This window comes from Trachypithecus francoisi, unplaced genomic scaffold (assembly GCF_009764315.1).
Source record: "Trachypithecus francoisi isolate TF-2019V2 unplaced genomic scaffold, Tfra_2.0 Lachesis_group6, whole genome shotgun sequence".
In the NCBI taxonomy this organism is placed as follows: domain Eukaryota; kingdom Metazoa; phylum Chordata; class Mammalia; order Primates; family Cercopithecidae; genus Trachypithecus; species Trachypithecus francoisi.
Window position 1 is genome coordinate 2,177,573 of NW_022681471.1, and position 27,698 is coordinate 2,205,270.

General features: G+C 38.3%; 1 protein-coding gene across 1 annotated transcript in view; it reads right to left on the bottom strand.

The window, feature by feature from the left end:
- The window catches only part of AFF2 (AF4/FMR2 family member 2), a 504,395-nt gene that overhangs the window by 348,279 nt on the left and 128,418 nt on the right, over positions 1–27,698 (bottom strand). The window contains exon 2 of the mRNA XM_033200831.1: positions 7,565–7,685. Within this exon, the coding sequence (XP_033056722.1) occupies positions 7,565–7,685 (121 nt within the window). The remainder of the gene's footprint in view (positions 1–7,564; positions 7,686–27,698) is intronic.

Here is a 27,698-nt window from a genome sequence, read left to right on the forward strand (position 1 = left end):
CCTTAGTATTGAAGTAGTGATTAAACAATTAACATTCTCTATAATCCTCAGCTGAATAATCACTCTGTTTTCAAAAGTACATCTGAAAGATATATTTAAAAGTTATAGATGGATAGAAGTCACTTTTACTTCCTAAAAGTCTCTAGGTTTGTCATTTTTAAAGGCAGGAATTACTTTTCAGCCCGGACAAGAATAAACCCTTTGTATATAGTGGTCTCCTTCAACTAAATTGCACAATGAACCACATGGACAGCAGCCAAAACTAGGCTCCCTGTTCAATCTCTAAATTTAAAACAAAAAAAATTCATTGTGCTGAGGGTCCAACAAGAATCTCATGCAAGCTTTAAACATTTGTAGGTTATTTTGGCCTATCAAACAGATTACCTCTTGGGTCAGATGTTTGCCTCATGAACAGTGATACCCGGCCATATTCAATGATCTGACCCAACAAGGGAAAACAATACCATTTCACTTCCCATTAGAATGCCTTCATTTTATTATCTGGCTTTCACAGAAACAGAGCTCTGCAAAATCAGAACCTTGTCCCTAGGTGTCATAGAGACCACTGTAATACCTCCATGCCCTGAGAAGTCATTGTAGTCTCCTTAGGGAAACATAATCAGGACTCAAGAATGTGAAAGCTCATTTGCTTATAAGCAAGCTAGTCAAATTCCTGTTCTTGTTTCAGGAGTAAATAAAAGAGGTTCATATTTTCCTCAGTAGGGAGAACCTTGCCTACCTTTGTAATATCTCTTCACTGACATTTACTTATAATGATCTGGGTTTCTGAAGCAAGCTTAGGTATACTTTTCCATATCTAGGTTATAAAAATATACTTGAAATTAAGAGAATTTCTAAACTGGCCAATGTCTAAAACTGTCTATGTGAACAAAATTAGAGGAAAATTGAAATTTCTCTCAATACGTCTAGAAAATCAACCTTCTACTACATAGTGTATATACACTTATGATAACTTTTCTTGAATAAAACTATGAGTTCTTAAAGGTCAGAGACTACATTTCACTTATTTTTATATACCCAAGATGTAGCACCATGTCTTGTGCTTATCGAATACTCAATAAATTTTTATAGAATTGAATAGGATAAATTAAAATTCATACCCTGTCTATATCAAAATAAAGAATTTGCAATGGCTGGAGTCAAAGGTACATAATAGAAAGCAAAAATCAGGCTAACTTGGTTACTACAATTGAACATTAAATTGAACTTTGAGTTTCCTGGTAGCTAAGGCAAAAAGGAAAAGCTCATAGGTTACAGAATTATCTTTGATCGAAAGAAGCATATCCTAATTCATTAAACGAGACAAATGGTTGTCTGATAATAAAATGTGAAAAGGAATTCCTCTCATTGATATGTTTAGAAGAACAGTTGAGCAATGAAACAATTTTTGGGGCCTCATTTTCCAAGATGATGCAAATATATCTTCATGTGGCTTTTTCTTATGATGACTAACTCAGTGAAAGCATGTCTGTATGTGGACTTAGAGGTCTAGGCTAATACAATCCAGGCGTGCAGCTTTCTTGCACACTAATGACACAGGAGTGAAGCTGTGATAACCTGGAGAAATGAGGGATGTCATCTCCCTTAGACTAGTTTCCTCATAGAGCAATTGTCTCAGAAGGACATGTGCCAGGAAATGTATAGCACACAGTTCAAGGTTGAGTTCACTGGTGATGCTTTCTGAGTTGCTGATTGAAGGAAGATCCATATGGTTTGCATAACAGATGTTCTGTGGCTACACGTAGGAATTATTGTAGTAGTTCTTAAGACAGACACTGGTAAATTTGGGACCCTCCTGAGGCAGGGTTATGCACAGAGAACACATGGACACAGAGCCTCAAGAAGTTCACCATTCAACAATTGGCACATAATTAGCAGTCCAGTCCAGGTCGTCAGAGTAAGCACTCCACCTTCCCACCACTGGAGGTGGGTAACTGTCAATCAGTTTTTAAATTTCTCAAGATGGAGATACGAGAACCACTGGATAGAAAACCCAATGAGACCCGAAAAACATTTATACACACCTACACAATGTACTCTCATTATATACCATAGCAACTTCTGATTCATATTAAATGTTCTTTTTCACCCTCCTGAGTCTTAGTAATCCTATTAAGGAGCAAAATATTCTTGATAATCTTGATTGAACATTGTAAACGTGACAAAAATGAAATTCAGCCATTTTAATCAATTATATGCTTCTTTCAATTATCCAATTCTTTACTTACCGGTCTAGATAATTGGTTGATTCTTTAAAGGTAACCTGTGCAGCCTTTATTTTCTAAGTAATCACAATTTCTCTATCATCAGGAAATGCATTTTCCAAGTATTTTCAGGCATAAATTACATGTCTGGCTTGTGGCTCATGACTAACAGCATTCCTTCATTTAAGCTTTTTTGCCTCTCATTACTTCAGGAAACGCAAACTTCCCTCAGTTTGTTTCTAATGCTATCTACAAATCAGTAGTATAATCTCATTGCATGCAAGACTAATGTGCTAGGAGGCTATTTTACCATAGTATTTCTTTTTAATACAAGTAGCAAAATAATTTAAGTTTTGAAGCTCATTGTTTTCTTTTATTTTATTGTGGCCAACATGTGATTTAGTAATTCATTTTTTTCTAATTCTAGTATTTTTGCAGTTAATCTCTCTAAGCTCTAAGTTTCTATTTCCTTCTTTACTCTAATTATAATAACGATAATACCTGAATTTGTATAGCACCTTACAGATTTCAAAGCAAGTTTTCCCACATTATTTCATTTGATCCCTAAAACAACCATGTGAGTCAGCAGAGTAGGTCTGGCCTCCATCTGGCCTCTACCCTCTATGTGCCCCAACACAAATGACCTTGGGTAAGCCACTTAATAATCCTCTCTGCACCTCAGTTTCCTCATTCCTATTGGGCTATGAAGAGTCATAGAATGTTACTATTCTTATTAATTACTATGATTCAATCCAGAAAGGAAAAAGAAAACCTATGGATCAGAGAAAGGGAGTTTCTTCTCCACTGTCACCCAGCAGGTAAGCTGATCAAGTCTTCTGACTTCCCATCAGAAGATAAATAACTTCCTGTTACAGATATGGAATCATACAGAACTGGATGCAAAGTCTAAATTCTCCATGTATAAGGATATGAAAATGCAAAGAAGCCATCTCGCTTCTCTGAGTTAAAATTCCTCATGGAAAACATGGGGAAATTGCACACCCCAGTTGTTATAAGGTCTAAATGAGCACACACATAAAACTCTAGCACAGTGCCTAGCACACAGTAAGCTGGCATGCACTTGTTACATGCCAGTTCCTTACCAGACTTAGTGCACTAACCTAGACAAGTCAAATGGCTTCATGTTTTTCAGGAACATTTGAAGACATCCTTCTCAATAGCATAACACAAACTCCAATTTGAAAATCATATGCTACAAAAGCAGCCCAAGAGAGAAGTTCCCTATCACTAACCAAATCTAGGGGCGGTCAACATTCTCTCCATTCTAGCAGTGGTAGAGGCAAAGAAAAGAAGGGAAAGAAATTAGCCAGGAACGTGAGAGATCACCATTTATCTTTCTGCCAAGAAAGGATAATAGGTCCTAGAGATCAGTGTTCATATTGGCTAGTTTATGAACCACTGGCGCTATTGGACAGGTAACTGGACCTTGTTTTAGGCTTCAGGGTAGCAAGAACTTTCCTGAAAGTCTTGACCCACCATCAGGAATGTTTATTCTAAATTTGATAAGTCCTCCCGCTGCCACCTTAGGGAAGAGCTGTGGTATGTCCTCATTTCTACCAGTGGACCATGGGTCAGCTCTAGGACTCCCATGATCATTGGCATGTCCAGATACTCCAAGGGTATCCAGCCCAGTCTTGGTCTGGGGAGCCTTATGGAGGTGCAACATCAGTTCTAGTATTCTGTTACTCCTCAGTCCTGTCCCAGGGAACCCTGAATGTGGACACAGCTCAAGATGACAACCAATCATCAAAGCAAGGGTGAAAGAAAAATAATTATTAGGTCAACAATCACTAGCATTATTCTTTTTCTTCACAGTTTTGACTTAAGAACAAAGGTTTTGGCTAGGCGTGGTGGCTCACGCCTGTAATCTCAGCACTTTGGGAGGTCAAGGTGAGCAATCACCTGAGGCCAAGAGTTTGAGGCCAGCCTTGCCAACATGGTGAAACCCCATCTCTACTAAGAATACAAAAATTAGCTGGGCATGGTGGTATGCACCTGTAATCCCAGCTACTTGGGAGGCTGAGGCAGGAGAATAACTTGAACCTGGGAGGTGGAGGCTGCAGTGGGTCAAGATCGCACCACTGCACTCCAGACTGGGTGACAGAGTGAGACTCCGTCTCAGAAAAAAAAAAAAGAAAAAAAAATAACAAATGTTTTTCCTCATCAGGAAGCACAAAGGTAACAAGCTACTAATCACACAATATGCCCTGCCCCACACTATACTAAATGTTCCCATCTATGTCTCTACTTGATGTACCCTTGTAATATCAAGACAGATGGCTTTTGAAACTTCTGAAAATGTTGATAACAGATTTTTTCAACTGCCTACTCAAAAATACACTGCTAACATTTAAAAAATGGATCTATATAACAGGCCTTGTGAAAAGATGACATTTACCTTAAAGGTACAAGACCATCAATTCATCGTGACTTAAAATTATGAAGGGAGAATAAATCAAGAGTTCTTCACCTCATTATAGTGTTGACGATAGTGTGGATGTTGGATTTTAAGAATAAACTTTTGAGTAAAGCTCATTTTTCTAACCCATCCAAAGATAACATGTAAAACTTATCTCCTTGTTCCTTCTTCACCTTGAGAAAGGATAAGACACTTATCATGCTTTGACCTCTCCTCCATTTTCTGCAGAAAATGGAAGCCCTGATTTCTTGCACTTCCCCAATCTTCCTTCCCCTCTCCTGCTTTGTTCTCATTCTAATGTTCTATTCCCACCTTCCACCCCATAGCTCATTATTCCTCAATTGCTCTCCATCTTGTATTATTTTTAATCCCCTCTGGGACCTTTCTCCACTTAGCTTCACCCTTCTCTCCTGTATCTTCCACCTTCTCTTTCTCCATTGAAGTTACTTGCTTCCCATCAATCTCTAAACATATTCACGTTTATCTCATTTTTCTAAAAAGCTTCCCTTTAAATCATTCCTCCCTTTACTTTCTAACATATCTTTCTTTCTTTTTTCCTCCATGTAAAATATTTCTGCAAGATCATATCTACATTGACGTCTCACTTTCTTTACTTAACCACTTCCCATTTATTCTCCAACCCCTGGCGGTTTGGCATCCCACAGTGACCATTGTCATCAACAAATAAAACAACTCTCCCTAAGGTCACCATTACTCCTTAACTGCTAAATCCAAACAGCCACTTTAAAGTTCTTACCTTTCCTGACCTCTCTGAGGCACAGCAAATCCTTCCTCTACAAAATCCTTAGTTCCCTAGGTTTCTATTAATGTGTCTTTCCTAGTTCTCTTCCTACCACTCTGATCATTCCTTTGGAGTTTCCTTTCCTGGCCTCTGCTTTCACCACCTCTTTTACCCCTTAAATGGTGCTACTCCCAAGAATTGTTTGTCCTCCTTTTTACTCCATAATCTCTTCAGTGATGGTAGGCATTCTCACAGCTTCCACTGACACTTATAAGACAATAACAGCTAAACTTCTCTCTTGACCACTCCCATGAGTTTCAGACCTATATATCCAAGCCTTCTGGATAGCTCTCTCCTGATACCTCTCTAGCATCTCAAAGCCAACACACTCAAAACTAAATTAGTTATTTCTTCTCTACAAGCACCAACCATGTTCTCCTCCTGAACAATTTGTTCATGATACCACCACCCTCTCAAATAAAAAACTTGGGAACCATTAATTCTTATTCCATACTCACCACATGCAATTAGACACCCAATTCCATAATTTCAACTTCCTTACTCTACCTTAAATCATTCCTGATATAAGCTCCCCTCATCAATTACAATAGCTTCTTTATCTTTCCTTAGTATCCCCTCCCTGCAACCCATGGTCCACACTGCCCAACATCATTCTAAACTGTTCATTTGTCCTGGCCATACCATGATTTAAATATTTGTAATGATTTTTATCATGTAAAAAATTATGTTCAAACTCTTTATAATGAGTTTGAGTACAAAGTCTTCGCTGATCTTTCCCTTGCTATCTCTCTGTCACCACGCAGGCATGCCATCACTGGTTCAAATGATCTCTGCCACTCGACTAGGAACTCCTTGAAAACACAGACTATGCTATTCCTCTTTGTACACTGGTGTAAGGCAGTGACTAGTACATAGTAGGCCTTCACAAATTTTCGTTAAACCAATTATATATCTAAATATATACCTTCAAAGTAGTATAAAAATTAACCTGTTGATATGGGAACACTGCTTTTTTATGGATCATACTATTACTGACAGATTGAAACCAATAGCCTAGATGACCTAAGTTTCTTCATCAGGCTTACCAAACTTGAAAGTTCCCGCAATGTCTCAATCAAGAGTTGCTTAGTTGCTTTGAACAAGGTAACAAGACCCTAGTCTCACCAGTCACCAATCCAAATAGCTTACTCTCTACCCCAAAGCAGTATTTGGGCCTATGCTGTCTTCCTTAAAAAGTTTCCTTTTCCAGAAGTCACTGTCCCTTAAAGGTACTCTTCTAAAATCACAGCTCTTGAAAATTTTCTCTATTGTTGTATTTCTTACATCATTTTTGTTTTATTACAGAAAATTACACTGATACTACATTTCAATAAAAACCAACCAGCTGCCAGCAATTCAATAAGATTCTTCCATCATAATCTCTTCCCAGTCGCCTCTCATCTCTACCCCAAATAGAAAGTTTAGAAGCAGTCACTGTAAAATCAACACTTGTAGACACAGCAGTTTGATGATTATTGGAGCTACACACTAGCCGGACTACCACTAGAAATTCAACTTAACTATACTACCCCCCTCTGGTTGAGACAATCTTCTAACCCATGATTATTAACCATCAGAAAAAATGATTGGCTTTTTTCCTTTATTCTGGAACAATGATTTTCAAGGAGCACTCAAACCACTGAAGAGCTGCTAACAACCTAAAATGGAAAAGAAAAACAGTGGCCTTGCAATGGATGACACTGATTGGGAAAAGAAACAGATATCTCTATTGACATTCTGATGAAGTCTTCAGGCATTGCCTACTGAAAATCACAGCAGTAGATAGAAAGTGTCAAGGGGGCATTCCTTGCTGTAGGAAGTGTTGGGCAGAGAGGGGCTCATTGGAAACAGGAAGTCTCACAAGTATCTCTTCAATCCTACTGTGCTCCCAAAAGAAGATGAAATTTGTTTCTGAAGACTTCATCAGAAACTTGCAGTTGCCTCAAATACAGTGTATGTACAAATTTCACTTGTAAAATATATTCTCCTGGAAATGAGTTGGGTGCTTTAAACATAAATCAAATGTTGATTAGTGAGTTCAAAAATGTAACAAGCAACCATTTTCCAGAAAGAAAAAATACATACATATTCAGCTACCTTGTATGGCTCCCCAAAAAGATCAAAGCCTGAAGAAAAGAGATCGTCTTCTTGCTGGACTTCTTGATTCCTCCGTTCCCATTCCCTTTTTTTAAGTGCACTACGGTCTTGTTCATAGTGACTGATATGAAAAGGAAAAGACAAAAAGAGAAAAAGATTAATTAATCATGCGAGTCATTTAATTTTTGTTGTTGTCAATAATAAAAAATTTCAAGTCAACTTGCTGCCCAAGTTGACACTGCATAGAGAGCAGATAATCCTTTTCATTACACCTATTGAGTTTAAGATCCTGACCAGCTCTTCAGAATAAAGATGAAAACAAAAACTTGCTTATCTGAAATTACATTCATGACAAGCAAGTAAAGCAAAATTCTCTTCCCTTGTCCTTGTTTGATTATTATAAGTAATTACATACTCTCCAAAAGTCAGTCTACAGTGCAGAAAGGTACTAAATTAAAGTTACATTGTGTTGCCAACTACCTAGGGCTCAGAATCCACAGATGTCACAAAGTCCTAAGAGAAAAGAATTATCAAAGTATGGAGTTGCAGATAAACTGGAATTCTGTCCTGAGCCCATAGCGAAAGTGAACTCACAGGAGAATTTAAGGACATTTTCGGAAGTCCACAGAAAAATAAATAACCAAATCACCTACACTTCTTTTTGTTTGGTTGTTGTGGTATTGGTCTTCTCATAGTTTTTCTTCAAAGGTGAATGAAAGCCTTTTTGAGAAACTCTTCACAAAAAAAAGGGGGTCTGACTTGAATAACAAATGACTAGCTGTGGATGAAGAAAAGGAGGTGTCAAAAGCCTTTAATGACCTCAATGAACAAATGTTTTACAAAGACTAACTGTGACTCTCATCACATTTCAGGCTTTCCCATTGGAGGATCAAAAGCTCCTAAACAACATTTAAGATATATTCCAGCCTTTTGGTATTATGGAATGGAATGCTTTCTTACTAAGAAAACAATTATTTTCTTCATCATGCAAGACTGCAAATTAAACCATAATTGTAAGTCTCGTAGCGGTGTATTTTATTCATTGGGTTTTTTTCATGCTTTTGATGTTAACCTTACCCAATGTGAGTACATATACACTGGGCAAATTTAAATTACATAAATGTACATAAAATGCCTAGCAGGTGTTGGATAAATGTTGGTTTCCTTCCCCATGTTAATATTCCCATGTTAAGACTTAATTAGATAATTGACATGCAAATGAACATAATAGCTAAGGAATTACAAGAGATCTACTGATATAAGAGTACAGTTGACAGGCTTTGACTATATCCGAAACCTTAATATCTGTCATTGGTAGGCTAGTTTGCTCACAGTATCATAAATTTAATTTACAAAGTAAGAACCTAGAACATAAACTATCTGTGCAGCTTAACTAGATGTTGATAAACATGGAGTGTACAATGCCACTACACTTAATCATCCACTTTTCTTCATAGGAATCCTTGAGGTCAAATTCAAAGTGACTTTGATAACTTCATCTCCTGGATAAAGAACACTCATTTCTCCATTAAAAAACAGTGACAACATTTATAGGATGTTTAAATGCACATTACACTTTCATAATACAAACAACGTCAGATACATTAAAGCTCACTGGACCATTCATGAGTATATTCAACAAATGTTATCACTGTCTGAGCAAAGCAAACAAAACCTTCAGAGTCCTACCCAAAGCCAGGGCCCACATCTAGGCCTCACCTGGTCAAGGAAGATGTCAAGTCCAGATACTGGAAGGCAGCCTATCACTTGTAGTCTCAGATGCCCTCCACAGGTATTAGATTTTCTAGCATCATCTTTCATTTCCATTCACAAGTTGAACTCAGAATCCCAAACAATTGCTGTGTGTCTCAATGTGTCCATGTCTGAGACTGACATGGAACTAATCAGGCACAGTAACATCTCCGGTCCATTAAGTGTGGCGTTTGTGACTGTATCTCAACACCATACATTGGCTGTGTGTAATCCAATCCCATAAATTTGTCCAAATGTAAGAAAGATTGGGTGTTAGGGTGGGGTACAGTAACAAGTTAAAGCAATATTTAGTGAGGGCGGAGTTGTTGCAAAGGAGAGGGACACTTAATTTCTCTGCTTTCCATAGCAGATTAGTATCTACACACAAACAAGAACCAAAGTCTTTTCCTTCTGAGTAATGCAAGCAGGATGTCAGTTTTCTAGCTATCTGTTCATTTTGTGCACCTGACAGCTCAGAATGACAGGCCCATAGATCACATTTAATTCTCCCATGAAGAGAACTGAAGTGCTTTGGTCTCTTGGCTTTGCAAACTACTTTCCTTCTCCTCCAAGGGAAAGATATAATTAAAACCCTGAAGGAAAAAGAAAGAAGAAGAAGAAAAGGAAACATGCTTCAACTTGCATGACAACCTTTCAAACGACCAGCAGTAAGGGCACTTTCGGTGCTTTGGCCCTGGCTTTGATTTGTTAGGAGGCTCTTGGCTGCATTTTGCATCAGTTCATTAGCTACCAAATTCCAGACACAAATTTGAATAGCAGATTGAGTGTGCACGCGGGTGTTATCCGTTGCAAGCAAAACTGCCTGCTGCATTTTTTAACACATCCAACAAAGAACAGTTAATTCTCATATCTCTGGCGAGAATGAATTTAATCTCCACAGAGCTCCACTGCTCTTGGAAGGCAACCAAATATCTCCAACTTTTTCCTTTCTTGCTCAGCATGGCGTTGTATTGAAGGCTTCACACAGTGAGGTCTAATGAGTAATGAACTACATGGTGATGAGGCTTTCAGTTTATAATGTCACTGATTTCTGACTGAAACCAACATTACTAATTTGAAGCACCAGCTAATTAAAACCACAGCTATGTATTTAGCCTCTTGTTATACCTACTGCAGTTTATAATTATGAGGACCTCTTTATCTACTCAATTAAATTTCTTATGATTCAGGCAGGTTGTGCTTGAACCTGTGAGCCCTGTAGAGGCTACAGGAAAGTATATGTCTGTCCCCTGATAATTCGATATATCTTTACGCACCCAGGCCTGCTTTCCAAAGGAAAAGAGCTCCATAGCCCACAGAGAAATGCTCAAGCCAAAAACCTGAATTAATCAGCATATCATTGGCATGAACAATTCAAGTTTCTTCTCAGTGATGAAGACAGGACGAATTGATCCTATCAATCAGCATGAAAACCCATGTTCATACTGAGAAGTTAAGCCAAAAAGCTCAACTCAAGGATTCACCACACTTAGCAAGTTAGGATATTTTTCCAACATTTTTCTCCTGGATATAATAAAATCGGTCACATTATGATAACACAAAAACTGACCACTCAAAATCAAATTTACTATGAATTAACCAAAGGTTTTAGGTTAATCTCTCTCCAGGTTACCTTTTTGGAATCCCTATTTCACTGATATCCACACTAGCTGACTGGAAAAGGTCAGAAAGAAGAATAAGTTCCATTTAACTACTTTGTTAATCTCCCTGGTGGAAGGCGTGATGGTGAGAAGCTTCTCTCTATCACAGGATTTTTTTTCTTTCTTTCTTTTTTTTTTTTTAGATGGAGTTTTCCCTCTTCTCAACCAGGCTGGAGTACAATGGCGCAATCTCGGCTCATTGCAACATCCGCCTCCCAGGTTCAAGCGATTCTCCTGCCTCAGCCTCCAAAGTAGCTGGGATTACAGACACCAGCCACCATACCCGGCTAATTTTTTGTATTTTGAGTAGAGGCGGGGTTTTGCCATGTTGGCCAGGCTGGCCTCGAACTCCTGACCTCAGGTGATCCACCCGTCTCGGCCTCCCAGAGTGCTGGGATTACAGGCATGAGCCACTGCACCCGGCCCAGGTTTTTTATATTAGCTGTGATTTCACCCACCCGTGTGCTTCCCAGGCCACCACAAACAGAGGAACTGCCCTCATTTACAAAAGAGGAAACTAAGGCCCTCCCAAAACGAACAGAGGCAGCTCTCTCAAGCCGTCATCAAGCTAGTGGCAAAGGAAAATCTGAATCTGTTTCTTCCATCTTCAAGTTCAAGTAATATCTTCTCTAGCCTTCTCCTTCTCTCAGACACTTGAACCTTATCTTGTATGTAGATAACTCTCATTTTGCTCATTAAAAACCTCAGGTACATTGATGGGACAATAAAATGCAGGGCACATGTAGATTCCCTGAGATCCAGAAAGTTCAATTACGCCGTCTTCATTAGCGCACAGTGGTAGCCCACGCAGGCTGACAATACAGGCTAGTCTTTTACAACAGAGACTGTTTAAAACAGGAAGAGAGTTTAGCAATCATCTAGTTGCAGTGCCCTCATTTTACAGATGAGGAAATAGAACTAAGGTAAGGTAATGGGCCTCACAGTGGGTTTGTCAGAGAACTAGGAGGCTGGAACTCAGGCTTTCACATTCCCAAGCTACATGGTTTGTCCCTTCTGCCTCCTGTGTTTCCATCGCACTTCAGAATTAAGATGAGTCTCACATGCACTCCATTGGTCACCTTTCCTTAGGACTGCTTTTTATTAGAAATTGCCAGTAGGGAAAAACTTTAGGGATTTAATTTGGATTCGAGTATAGAAAAACCATTAGTTTCCTTATATCAAAATGTACAGACCCTAAAGGGATTGTAAAAATTAACTGCATCGGTGGGGAAGAGGCTGGGCGAGGGAGAGTTAAAACCAGTTTCAGTCCATTTGGTTCATATATTTCATGAAGCCTAATACTTATTGTTTACCTAATTTGGTTATTTTACAAAGCCACTTGGGGAAACTTTAAAAAACTGATATTTTAAAATGATAAATTTGTTTTAAAATACTGCTAACATATGATTTGCTGTAGTTGTGGTGTACATAAAGGTAAATAATTCAGCCTCATGTGTTTTCCAGTCCAACTACACTAAACGCCTTTATTTGGCTAATATCTTTGCAAAAGCATAAAAATACATACTTAATCCACCCAAAGGACAAACATAAGCTATCACTCACTTCTTGTGGTTCTTCTGAATGAATCCCTGCCTTCTATAGCATGTGTAGATATTTATCCATATTATATGTTCCAGAGAGTCAGGTGACACTTTTTCTATACCTAATCCTATTTTGAATTTGACACTCATCTAATCTCTACGTAACTTCTTTTTCTTAAGAAAAGAAAATCTCTGCTATCCAATACCTTCAAACTTAACCCACATTATGTAAAATGCTAAATTCAAAACTATAAAAACAGCTCAAAACAGGCCATCATTATTTTACATATATAGAGTAAAAACACAAGAACCTTTGATCTGGAGGTGTGCAAAAGAATAGGAGGTAAGCGGCCTTGGAAAGGAATTTTCAAAACCAGTAGAACCTCCTCAGCCATATTAATGGCAGGACTCATGAGGAACTCTGAATACCACCACTCTCTTCAGCAAATGTACTACCTCCCTGCAAACACTATCTCTCACGAAAAATAATCAAGAAGAGAATGAAAAGGTGAGAAACACACAAGTTTTTAGCTCTAGACACCTGCCCATCTGATCATTCCAATTTGTTTTTTATTTTCCTTTAAATCTGTGGTTTTAAAAATTATGTAGACATCAATAGTCCAGAAGTCCTGGAAGAAACAGGCTTAATATTCAATGTAGGAGCATCTTGGGATTACCTCATTGCCTCCGTTTCTGAAAATGGAAGCAAAGATTCAGCCCATCTGCAAAGCCTGTCTAATCATCCTCCAATTAAGTCAGGCAGACTCCCCAAGAGCCATCCCTCCTACCTTGTTTCTGTATCCCCTGCTTTGCTTCTTTTCTAGTCCTCTCTTTTCATAATAACAGCTCGATTGAGATATAACTAATATAGCATACAATTTCACCCATTTAAAGTGTACAATTCAGTGGTTTTTAGCATATTCACAGAATCTTGAAACCATCATCATGATATAATGTTAGAATATTTTCAACTCAAAAAGAGGATCTGTACATTTTTAGGTATCATCCACTCGTGCAATCCTACCATCCAGCCCAGCCCTAAGCAACCACTAGTCTACTTTCTCTGTGAATGAATTTGCCACTTCTAGATACTTCATATACATGGAATTATGCAAGATGTGGTTTTTTGTTCATGGCCTCTTTCACTGAGTATACTGTTTTCAACGTACATCCACACTGTAGCATGGGTCAGTACTTCATTTCCTTTTATAGTTAAATAATATTCCACTGTATGGATATTCCTGGTCCTATGATATACTGTGCTCATTAAGAGGATTCAATCTTGTTTTTTTCTAATGATTCAACCAGGATTCTCTAAGTCTCCCATCAGACTTTTCCCTCCTTAAGGTCAGAGGTTTTTAAGTCACTGCATCCTCCAACTGAACACAAATAACCTTTCTGTACACAAATAAGCAACGGCCAATGCAAACGTCATAAGGAAAACATATTTGCTTTTTGAATAAAAGTGTGTGGCTTAGGCTTTGGACAAAATTATTTTGACTGGCCTACCAAACACTCAAGAAGACATTGTCATCTCTCTAACAAACACAAAATACTCAAGCTGCAAAGATAATTTAATATACTCAGGAATGGTAAAAACCTAGTAAAAACCTAACCTGATGCCAATCAAAGAAACAGATTCTGTTGTTCCCAGGTAGAAAGCTTTAAGGAATTTTACAGTGTGTCAAAAAAAGATAGCATCCAGATTTAGATGATCTGGGACAGGCTCTGTCTCTTTCACTTACAAGTTTCTTATTCATTAATAAATTGCTTTACATTTAAAGCCTCGGTTTCCTCCTTTGTACATGAAAATAAACCTTATGTCTTCTCTACATGCAGTTAGTGTAAAGGTTAAATATGACAGTTATCAAGAAAGGCTTCTGTAAACTACTAATGACTGCTCACATTTAACAGATGAGATGACTGACACCCTGATAAAGCAAATGTAAATCTCTTTATAGCTTTTGAGTTCTCTTTACTGTGTAAAAACATAGCAAAATTTCATGGTTGTTGAAGTCTAAAGTATTTCTAGTAACAGATTAAGCTAATTTCATTAGATATCCTTTACAAATTTTTCTGTACAGACTCAGATATGACCTTTGAGACAGAAACACTAAGTTGATCAATTCAAAAATGTAATTCACAAATATTGACCTGAAATTTAAAATAATAACTTTTAATTTTAAATGTTTCTAAATATTTCTTCTATCACTTGGTTCACAATTTTGGCTGCCCATCAGAATCATCCAGAGAAGATTTTATAAATCTCCAGGCTCAGGGTATACATTAGACCAACTGCATCAGGATCTCACAGTGTGAATCCCAGGCATCACATGGAAAATAACTCCTGGTCTTCATATTAATAGATAAATTTCTTTATTTGACCCATTTGTGCATATCAAAATCTGAAAAACTTAACCTGAAGAGATCATTTATCTCTTCATTTCATGAAGGAAAATCAAGGACCAGACACTTTTAGGGAACTAATGTATTCTATTATGCAGAAATATACATTGCTGGCATATGTTGGGAAAAGTGCCTTGAAGGTGAAAGCAGTTATTACAAAAATAGACTTGTGCAGAACAACAATAACACTAATAGTTACTGTCTGTTGATTCCTTGTTTATGCCAGCCACTGTTCCAGGACTTTTATGAACATTATGTTATTTAATCCTCACAAAAACCCTGAAGTGGTATACCATCGTCATTTTGTGGATGAGGAAACTGAGACACAGGGAGGTTAACATGCTCAACGCCATACAGTGTTACAAACACAGTAACCGCTGGGGCTGTCAGAATCCAGAGGCCACCCTCTTGGTCATAAAGAAGATTCTAGTCTTACTCACAGAAGAGAAGGACACTCTGTTCACAGAGAGGCACATCCACATGTTTAAGCTCTGCTCACACAACATGCACGGTGCAATTGATCCAGAAGGTATGTCTAAAATCTTAACTATCTTCAGAATATCTCGGCTTCTCAGGGGCTATTGGAGCATGGTTTACACTATTCTCAGAAAAGCAAGCACAGGTAGACACTCAGATGGATATTGATTATCAAAAATGTTGTAAGAGTGCACTAAAACTCCATTTTCAGGGGATTCCATTTTAATGGAAATACCACTTTTATATAGAATGACCATGACTCTAGGAACCCAAAGATTCCCATCTGCCTGCAGCAGTATTCAGCATATCAACCACTTTGTATGCCAATTAAATGTCCTCTAAAAGCAACTTCTCCAGTGAAATAAATTCTTTTGTCCTCACACACTATAACTGTTGGCTAAGAGATGTGGTCCAATATCCCTGACTGCTTGAGAGGGGTGGCTGTCTCCTCAACAAGTGTTACTTCCCTTCTCTCCCAAGCAGCTCAGAATGTGTCAGTTATCCCTTTACAACTATGGAATGTCTGACTTTATCTCCTTGAATCTCATGTCAAGCACTTCCTTGTCCTCTTCCATATGCACGTACTGTACTACAGCTCTATTGCACAATAGATATCTAAGGATTCCTGAGTTTCTTTTCTGCTCTTATAACATGCTCTTATATTACATGTCTGATTTCCATTTTTATAGAAAATCATTTTAAAATAACTTTAGTTCTGACCTATTCATTAAAAATGAGGCTTCACTATCACTTCACATGGCTCATTGACCCATTTGTAACAGAAACCAATGCCTTACAAGTGCCTCACACTCAACATGGCCAAACCAAGAGAGCTGCAAACAACTGCATGAGTTGGAAGCTTATAAAAAATACTTCCTGAAGACTAGTAGAGGCCTTGAATGGATGTCAAAAACGAAGCAAATATGTAATCAGATAGTGAATATAGTAAATGTTTTCATTTATATTTTATGACTTTTGAATAGGATCAAAAATTTAAACTACTGTACATAAAATTCAAATTGATATAAAACATTCCCACTTCCACCCTTGTCAGCATCCACCCTGTTCCCCATTGCCAATCAGAGGTAATAATTTTTTATAAATTTCCTGTTTCTTCATGTTTCTTCTAATATTTCTTCATTCACTCTTTACTGTCAACTTGAACCAATCTCATTTATAATTCCCTATCTAAATTAATCAAAGTTGATACTAATGCTGGGTTTTAAAGAGCTACCAGATCTAATTTTTTACTTCAGGAGGATGCTTTCCACAACCAGAAATGGTCCCACGGATTTACGAGAAAGGAAGCAGAGAGGCAGTGACAAGCTCAGAATATTGTGATGGCTCTAAAGTACTTCATGGTTTATTTGAATTCTGGCTTGAGGCAAGGTTCAATTTATGGAATCTGTGTGCTGCTCAGGAGTACACAGTTGACATCATCAATGAGGTCTTCCTTCTCTTCTCCCTTCACCTCCTCCTCTTCCTCTTTCCTCAGGCCTGCCTGCCCTAGTGAGGCAGGCATAGTGCCCTGCTCAGTGGCCCAAGGCTTAGCTTGGCCCTCTGCTCTTGATAAGCCTTTGTCCTCTCCCAATGTGTCCTGGCTTCATCCCATGTGCCAAGTCCCAAACTCCACACCAGTTGCTTCTGCAGCCAACTTACACAGAACAGCTCTGTCTTTCAAATTAGGAAAAAGCTACCTGAAGTATTTCCTCTTTATGCCCATTAAATATCAGGAATTCTTTTCCAAGTCAAAGTCTTAACATAACCTTCTGGCTTCTCATAAGTGACACTTTTAAAAGGTGTTTTATTTTCATTTAGCTATAAGCAAGGCAATTTCAATAACTACTTAACTTAAAACAATATTTTCTCAGAAATAGTATTCTTAATTACTTTTAAACTAAGGAAATTAATGCCCTTAAGGAGCAGTTTATAATTGACAATTTTAAGCTGACTCTGTTTTCACATCTCAACAAACCCTTTGATCCACCTGCGCTCACTAATTTTTGCCCAGGCAATTCTACCCCCTATAGGCTTAACCTTTTGGCCCTGCCTCCTTCTACCATGCACTCCTGCAGAGCCCTGGCCTGAGTATGAGTGTAGGGCAGCAGCAAACTCTTATGGCCGTAGGCTTGCTTCTCATGTGGACCTATAGGTGTGACTCTTCCCTAGGTTACACTTCTCTCTCTTGCCCTAACAAGGTGCCTGACAAGAATCAGGGTAACCCTGTTGTGAGTCAAAATGTATCAACCCACAATTCCTATGTTGAGATTCTCATGCACAGTACCTCAGAATATGACATTATTTGGAAACAGGGTCATTTCAGATGTAATTAGTTAAAAATAAAGTCATACTGGACTAGGGCGGGCCCCTAATCCTATAAGACTGGCATCCTTATAAGAGGAGAAAATGTGAAAACAGAAACACAGCGAGAACTCTATGTGAAGGTAAAGGCAGAGATCACAGTGATGATTCTGCAAGCCAAAGAATGCCAAATATTGTCAACAAACTACCAGAAACATCACACTTCATTCAAACTTCAGGGATATTAAGAAGAATTAGCAGATTCTTCCTAAAACCCGTCACAAGGAACCAACCCTGCAAATACCTTGATTTCAAACTACCGAATGCATGCACCTACAGACTGCATTCCTGAGCCAGTTCACAATGAAAACTCCAGGCCTCCTCACAGTGCATACAGATCATCTAGACCTTGTCTTTTTCACTCTACATTGCACTTGATCCATTCTAATCCTGTCCCTACTACTCTAGCACAACTCTCCTTTGGCTTTCCAACTCATTCTTCTTTCCCCCCTTTCCTGCTATGTCTGAAAGAACTTGTGGGTGTTAAATGAAACTGTCACTAGAGAGGAATAATGCGTTTCTGCTTCCCATTTATCTGGAAACATGCCAAGCTCAGTCTTCAGCTCAAAATAAATATTTTTCAACGGAATGAATGAACAAATGACAGGCAAATATATTTTTCTACCTAAGTTCAGTGACAAATGTTGACAAAATATTAGTTAATACATTAATTTGTCTATTTAATCAACAAACACTTACTGGATATCTATGTCATGCCAGGTACCATGTTTAGTGCTCAGAAAAAAAAAGACCTAATAAAACTTTTGGGAAATTCACAACCCAGAAGAAGAGGCAAATCCATTCCAAAATAATTGTAGTACAGAGTAACACATGTTATAAGTTTATGAGGAAAGTGCCATAGGAACACTCTCAGGTTGGCTTGGGGTAGGAAACAAAATCAGCCAGCTCTGTTCCAGCTGGGACTTGAACATTTCAGCTAATTCAAGTACACATGAATGAAGTGGTATTAAAGATGATACCATGGGACAAACATGGAAGAGTGAACAAGAGATTAAAGATACAGACAAGTTCAGTCCAGTGGATTGTCCAAGAGCTATTTGGCAAATTGGTCTACAACACTGGAAGGAAAACAATAAGATTTTCTGCTCCTTGGGGAAGCTGGAAAATGATAATTTGGCTTTTGCAAATGCTTGTATTCTAGGGTAAAACCCTAACTTCATTTGAGATAGCTAGTGACAGGAAGATCCTTCAAGAAATGGACAACTGAGGTAAGCATGTGAATGGTTAACTCATAAAGAATAGATGAGATTTTTAAAGGGAAATATTTATTGTTTTGTGTATTATAGCACATTGTCTCTCGATATGATTAGTTATCAGTCTCAGTTATCCAAAACTGGTATGAAATAAAGCGTTTACGCAGTTATGTTTCATTGATGTCAGCTAGGGGAGCATGAAAATCTCCATGAAGGTGGGTAATTGATGTGTAAATCAGAGCTCAATCACTCGGTAATAGAAATGGTCCCACTGAAAATATGCTTGTTGAACACAATCACATAGAAGCCAGAGGGAGGGAGGGAGGGAGAAGGTAGAAGGCTTATTTATTAAAAATGATAATAATTGGCAATTTGTGCAATTTTCTCTTCAGCAGAGGGCTGCTGTCAGAAATGCTTTAAGCAAGTTGTGACCAGTATATTCAGATAGATTTCTTCTGTTCTAATGAACTGTTCTGTTTTATTTAAATTTTTGGAGACCTTGTTGTGGTGTTTAAAAAGCAAATTAAAACAACGCACTCTTCTTTTGAAACATGACACATGTAAATGATATCAGTGATAGTAATTTAGTTAACAATGCTTCTTCTAAGTATGCATGCTATTTTTAATAAAATTCTTCTGTAACTGCATTTGCTCTCTGAAGAAAAGTGAATAAAAATGGATAATGCCTGGCAGTTTAATATTTTAATATTTCATATTTTAAACAAAACTTACTATCATTGATGAAATAGCAGCTCCTTTTTCTATCTTCATTAGAATTATTATCTTTAGTACCACTTAAGGTGGTACGATAGTGTTTGGTGGAGATTTTTCTTCTCCTCTACTATCCTCATTGAATAAAGAAAACATTCTCTGCAACAAATACTGCCACAGAGGATTTTACAGCCCACATTCCTACCAATTAATATAAAACAGAAAATGCTTGCTTTCCTTGTTTCTTTTTGACTCAATTTGAGCCATGTTTATCCTTTGCATCTTGTGTGGATCCAATGGATTTACCCACTAAATGCGTAATTCATTCTTGAGCCTTGGCACTGCACACACACATGCATACACCCTTACATACACAATACACATGTTATATGTGGCAGCACAGGAGCAATTCCACTGGCACAAATGTTTTCTGTTGTGGAAGTGAGAGGTCTCTGCTTACCTGGGGTCACCAGCTCAGCCTTCCATTCAAAACTATGTGTGCGCCGATTGCTTGTCTCCTATCTAGCACTGGGCCTTCATACAAATGTTCTTACTTTGACCAAAAGGTTGTATCAAGCAAACTAGCAGTATGTAGTTAAGCAAGTGACGGGTGGAGCTGGGGGTATATTGAGACAATATTAGCCTTATCTGTCATGGCTGAATTTTTATGAAGGTAAGTAAATTCGCAGATTATTGATGTCATTACCAAATAAATAAATGAATAAATATGGGGTATACTGGGATTTTAAAATGTTTCTCTCTTGAAAAGCAACAGACTCTTCCATTTGCATGGTACTTTTCACTTCACTGAGCAATTCCTTACACAAATATGATCTTATACAAAACTTGCAGCAATCTTGAGAAATAGGCCAGATGGGCACTCTGACTTCCCATCTCACAGATGAAGGCACTGAGGCCCAGAAGGGCTGACTGCTTAGCATTCACTGTCACTCAGGTAATGAGGGGCAAAACCAGAATATGAATGTAGATTGTCTGACTCCAGGTGCAGTTAATTTTTCTTCGATACCACCCCCTGCTCGCATTGTAAAATGCTTTCAAATTCTGTTCATCTAGAAAGTAGAAAGAGGTCCTAAGTGTTAGAGCAAAGGGACATTATTTTGAGGTTTTTATTTGACAAAAAGCACCAAATCTCATGAGGTGCTTAGGTCACGGGGGCAGATCCCTCATGGCTTCATGCTGTACTTGCCATAATCAATGAGTTCTCATCAGATCTGGTTGTTTCAAGTGTGTGGCACCTTCCCTCTCTCCCTTGCTCCTGTTTTTGCCATGTGAGATGCCTGCTCTTGCTTTGCCTTCTGCCATGAGTAAAAGCTCCCTGAGGCCTCCCCCAGAAGCCAAGCCATGTATGAACAGCCTGCAGAACAGAGAGCCAATTAAACCTCTTTTCTTTATAAATTACCAAGTGATATGGTTTGGCTCCGTGTCCCCATTCAAATCTCATCTTGAATTGTAATCTCCAAGTGTCAAGGAAGGGACCTGGTGTGGGGGTGATTGGATCATGGGGGTGGTTTCCCCCATGCTGTTCTTGTGATTGTGAGGGAGTTCTTACAAGATCTGATTGTTTTAAAGTGTGGCAGTTCCCCTGCTCTCTATCCCTCCTGCCACCATGTAAGACATGCCTTGCTTCCCCTTCTCCTTCCACCATGATTGTAACTTTCAGGGGCCTCCCCTGTCATGGGAAACTGTGAGTCAATTAAACCTCTTTCCTTTATAAATTACCCAGTTTCAGGTAATGTCTTTATAGAAGTATGAAAATGGACTAAAATACCCAGTCTCAGCTATTTCTTCATAGCAATACAATAATGGACTAATACAATGGGTTATCATTATTAATTGACTAGCTAATAGATCATAATTGTGCTTTTATGGCAAACAAGGATATGGAAGGACATACAAAGAATGGACTTTTAGAAGGAGGAGGTCATGTGGTGGAAAGACCTCAGAGAGTGATTCTGCCACTTAGAGATTGTGTGACCTGGGGCAAGTTCCTGGACTATTCTGAGGCTCTGTCTCTGCAATTAACACATTCAACCCCACCCTCCCAGCCTTCTAAAAAAACCAGTTATCCAAAGGAGCATAAAATAAACTGGAGGATAAGATACAATTGTAATGAAATAATCCACAACTTTACTAATCAATCTGAGCCACTAACCACTCTGAGCACTGGAAATGTGGTTAGTCTGTATTAAGATGTACTATAAGTGTAAAATATATAACAGATTTCAAAGGCTTAGTATGTAAACAATATTAAATATAGCATTAATAATTTTATACAGACAGTACTATGAAATATTTTGCATATATTGAGTTAAAATAAAATGTATTAATTTCATCTGCTTCTTTACACTCCTTTTTAATGTGGCTGCAATTCAAACTTACATATGTGGCTCGTATCTGTGGTCCACATTATATTTCTATTGGTCAGCACTACCCTAAAAGTAGAAATTTTCTAGGTCTACTTAATAAGCCACTTAGAGCTTAAACAATATTGGTTTCATTGCTGTGCCTCAGGACAATAAAAAACTGTGCCTTTGGGTTTGCTGTAACAGTCTAACCTATGCGGTCTTATGCCATCCTGTTTAATTATCTCCCCTTTTCTATTTTCATTTCTCCCTGTCAATCCAGTTTCATCTGGACCTGGGGCACATATGCCAATGTTGATTTTCATGACTGTTGTATTGTCTAATTGGTGCATTGTTGATCAATAATATGTGAGGTGTTGAGCTCTGTTTGTGTCATATGTTTAATATGCTTCTACCCAATGTACCATATGGAAGCAGTGCACTGTATATTATGAGTGTATTAATGCTAAGACCCAATTGAGCATCACTGGTGCATGGTTAACTAGTAAAACAAAATTATGCTAAGTAGTTTCTGAACATCGTGGTCCCTAATATTTTTAATGAACATCACAACACTGTGTTGGTATGTGGGAACCAGTGCATTCCCTTCTCTGAAATATTTAAAGATCCTAAGCAGTATTCCGGGATTAATGTAAACTGCCTTTCATAAGATGAAGTCATTTTTCAGGCACAGAAGCTAAAAAGGCTAAATAATTGAGTAGGACAATCTACCAATAACTGTGTCTTTAAATCTAAACTGTGCAGTTTTGAAGGCTTTTATGTCTGGTTTTTTTTCCCCCAAGGTACTCACAATAGCTGGAAAAAATTTTGATTCACATAAGCCACCAGGAGCTTTTTCTACCTGTTTCACATACATTTCATACATAACTTTTAGAACTCCCTCAGTTTACTGATATTTTCTTGGAAAATTGCTAGCCAATCTATCAAAATTAAACTCTGCCTTTTAATATAAAACAATCTTTTATTAACACATACTATTCAAGCCACATAAATCAGCATCCTGCAAGTATGAATCATTTTATCACAGCAACTCACCATTCAGATGCTTTGATAGATGCATTAATTTGCTGTTGGGCACCTTGAAATAGAAGAGTGCAAGCCCATGCTCTGTAACACTTCACACTATTGTTCCTCAGCACACAGTGCACTCAACAACAAAAATGTGGCCAAATGAACAATTTGCTATGATTATTTTAGTTTCATTTGTTAATTACAGATTCAACAAGAACTGAATGCTGAAGCTTTTCAAGTATCAGACACCCATTGATCCATAGCCCTCGATATGCTCAAGTAATATTGGAAGTTTGACATAATTTATTGTTACTTAGAGTACTGATTGGCTAGAGGAATTATACTCCAATAAATGGCAGCACTGTCATTGAATCTGCCTATAATTGCCTGTATTCATTGTAATGTATGATCCAACGCAGACTAGAAAGAAAGGATATGATCTACTTCAAGCTTCAGCTGTTTCAAATTCCACAGTGTGTCCCTAAGTTAATGGATATTGAATATTATGCTGGGATATATATGCTGGGATCACTAGATGAAAAAAATATATATATAGATAGATAGATAGATAGATAGATAGATAGATAGATATATCTCCACACTCATATATATTGCATGTACATAGTTTTCACACAGATATATAACTGATGCCCACGCTGTGGGCTTGCTATTCCGTGGAAGCAGATAGGATAACTCTATCAATGCTGGGCCAGGATACAGAATCCTATGAGTGGTGGGCCCCCTACGTCTCTGCCCCCCGCTCCTCAATGTAAATAGAATCCTCAGGCTATTATTCATTTCCCTCTGGAGTGGCCCTACCCTGGGCACAGTGACACATAAAAAAACTGTGCCCCAGTCACTAGTTTCTGAAATGCCCAAACGTCTGTGATTCATCTTCCTTGTTGCCTCCTTGAGGAAGCCTCGCACCTTTCATCCAGGCTGCATTCAGTCTCCAGTCCCCAACAGGGTGCAGCTTCTCTTCAATGTCACTCATTCCTCTCTGATGGAACTGTTTATTTGCCATTCTTCCAAATACGTGATGAGTTTCTAGAGACAGGTATTACATCAGTTTCATAGTAACAAACTACTACAAACACAATGCCTTCAAACAACAAAAAAATTATTCTCTTTCAGTTCTGGAGGTAGGAAGTCTGAAATAGGTCTCCCTGAGCTAAAATCAAGGTGTTGGCAGAGCTGCGTTCCTTCTGAAGGCTCCAGAATCCATATCTTTGCCTCTTCCAGCTTGTAGAGCCCACTTCATTGCCTGGCTGGCGACCTTCCCCTGTCTTCAAGACCAGCAGCATAGCATCTTGAGATCTCTCTTTCTCTCACCCCTACTTGTTTCATCACATCTCTTTCTCTGACTCTGATCCTTCTGCATTCCTTTTATTAGAGCCCCTATGATTACTTTAGGCCCACCATGATAATCCAGGATAATCTCCCCAGCTAAAGATCCTTAACTTAATCACATCTGCAAAGTCCCTTTTGTCTTGTAGTGTGTTCACATGATATATATAGTCATGGACATTTTGGGGGAGACAGGGCATTATTTTGCCTAACACAGGTATAATGGCTTGTTCACTGTGGTCAACCTAGTGCCTCAAACCATTACATGACATACAGTAGGGCTTCAAAATTCTTCCTGAGGCAAATGAATGCATGAGAATGATTTATGAAAGCTTTCAAATGTCTCTTCTCACAACCACCTCACACATGAAGAGCGCCCACTGGGTGAGGCAGGGAAGAGCCTGAAGGTCTGTGTCATCCACACCTGCTCTGCCATTTAATGCCCATGAGAGCTGAGTTGAGCCACTTCAGCTCTGCAAGGCTGACTCTTCTCAACAGTAAGTATCTCCAGGGATTGCTGTGACCCTCAAATAAGATAAGGTATGTGAAAACGTCTGTTGAAGACAAATTGCTTTATACATGTTATTTATCTTTATGCTTGTTATTTCTAAGAGAAGAGACACTAGATCTTTGAGAGAGGGAGAGAAGAGGGAACAGGTCCCACTTACATAGAGATGTAAGGTATTATTATTCAGTAAAACTCAGCAAAAGTAACCATCCAAAAGTGACCATGGAAATGTTTTCTATTCATATGCAAGTAGCTTAAGAGTCTGACACAAGATGCTTAAATTACCTCGAATAACTAGATACTCAATTTCTCTAGATAAGTGGGGCCACAGTTGCCCTCTTACGTTTTACTTGAGCATAACAATCAAAGACGGATTTGTCATGTTTACATATTACAGTCATATGAAATCTATGGTTACTCATTTATAAAATCTAACATATTAACCCATCCATTTTATTGATAATAAGGAGTTTCAGTGACATCGCAACAATAGAGATGACAATGCATCTTCCAATAGAAGGAAAATTACCCTAAAAGACATCACACACCTGCAAAACACTTTATTGTAGTTCCAATCGGGAACATGAAAACAGGAGAAAATTGAGCGTGAAAACAACCTTCAGTCAAAGGGTTATTAGAGAGTATTAAGATCAAAGCCATCATTTTCCATTATAGGGAAGATCAAGTACATGAAAGGGAAATCGACTGTCCAATGTCATCCACCTGATCGGTGGCATGACTTAGACCACAGCCCAAATCTCCAGACTCTTCATTTAGTGCTCTTTTCTTTCTACCACCCTTTGGGTTATTCTGACCCTTGATCTTAGTTCACTTTTTCATGGGAGAAAGGAAAGGTGAAAGAGGAAGTGAAAAGAGCATTCCTGTAGTCCTGTGGTTTGTAAACAGGTGGCTGAACAGATAAAATGAGTTTTGGAAGTTTCACTTAAAATGCTCATGAATCACTACAAACTTAACAGGACATAGTGTCTGCAAGCAATCCAGTCTATGTGAAAAGGCTGTCATATTCCAGACTGTGTGGGATTAGTTTAGGAAAAAAGTAACTTGGAAGCCCTCCAAAGAAAGCCCATGGTTTGGCACAAGGTAGAAAGAGTTATTAATAAAGAAGGATGTGGAGACTAAACGGCCAAGTGACTGACAGAATGCTTTCTTTGTAAGTGGTTGTCTCAATGTTATCTTCTAGGGACAACATGACGCTATTAAGCCAATGATATGACTGAATATAAGGGTACAGTGAATGTTGATTAGGCTTGTGTATGCATCTGTGTGTGTGCACATGCATATGCACATCCACAATTTAGGGATGAGGCAGGCAAATTTACATTACAGTACCACAGAGTAGAAGAGGCTACATGTAGTCATGTAGTTAAACTGTCCCACGCTCCACTCAATGTGTCGAATCCTCTTTCAGACAAGTGGTACCATTAGTTTCAGGGTGCCCATGACCTAACAAGTTGACCTGGTAATGCCTTTGTGTATGACTGTGACTGGGTGAGAAAGGGCACTGTGTTGAGTCCCTTGTCCTCTAGGGCCTAGACCTGAGAGTTTAATACTACACCAACTTGTATTTGCTGCTGTTCTTTTACAGTACTCCTGGAACCCTGACTTTTGAAAGGAACTGCAGTATCATCCAGTTGCACTCTATACTATAAATGACTCTTGAATGCCCTTTACAACATTGCCAAAAAAATCTAGGGATGTTTGATCCAGGAGTTTCTCTATTATTTATTTCTATATCTTCAAATAGATCAATCTCAGGTAACTACACGTGAGTTTCTATTCAGGGGTATTCTATTTGGATTAGAGGTGGAGACCTGTGTTTTCATCTTTCTGTCACTAACTAGCACAGTGACCTTGAGCAGATCATTTAATCCTATTCGGCCTCAGCTTCCTCACATGTAAAACAGGGAGCATGTACTGGAAAGTTTCCAGTGTGCTAAGCAATTCTTACATTCTGGGATTCTATGATTACATTCATCTTTACATAACTTCTCCTGCTTTCCAGTAGTGAGCCAGACTGGCTCCTGGCAGGCTGAGGAGAGGTCAATGGCAGTCTCACTGGCTACATTATCATCTGACCTAGTAGATGGTGTCAAGCCTGCTTTCCCCTAAGTATCTTAACAACAGTAAAATCAATGATCGGCAAGAGTACAAAGCACACATTGTCATGAAAACCAACACATAAGTACAAGCTGGAACTGCACACTTAGCAGTGTTTGTATTTGAAACTCTTTTGCTTGGGCTGCCTCAGTCTCAGCATTTGATCACCCCCAATTCTCCGGGTGTAATGACTACCACACTGCAATTCCAAGTCAAAGTGTATCCTATTTTGAATTCTACACACTCAATCTGTTGCTTAGTATAAATATTATACTATGTAATGTGTAAATATTAAAATTTAACTTTAACAAGTTGAGTCACAGTCATTGGAATTCGGCCAAGACTCTAACACTTTTTCATTATTTCCAAAGAAAGACCAATTTAAGAAATGCAAACCAGTTCCAATTCACTTCAAAATTTGGCTTAACGTCAAAGAAATTTTAATGAAATTCTGTTTAAGCATTAAACATGAAGGTATTTATTTGATTATTAAGTTAACATTCAAGTTCAATACAAATTCGTTTTTAGTCTGTCACTACCAGGTTCATAGACCAGGGAAATCCAAAATGACGGCTGCATTTCAATGGAATCCCTCTTCTCACAAAGGTAGGCTTTTAAATAGACAATAAGACACACGTTATTC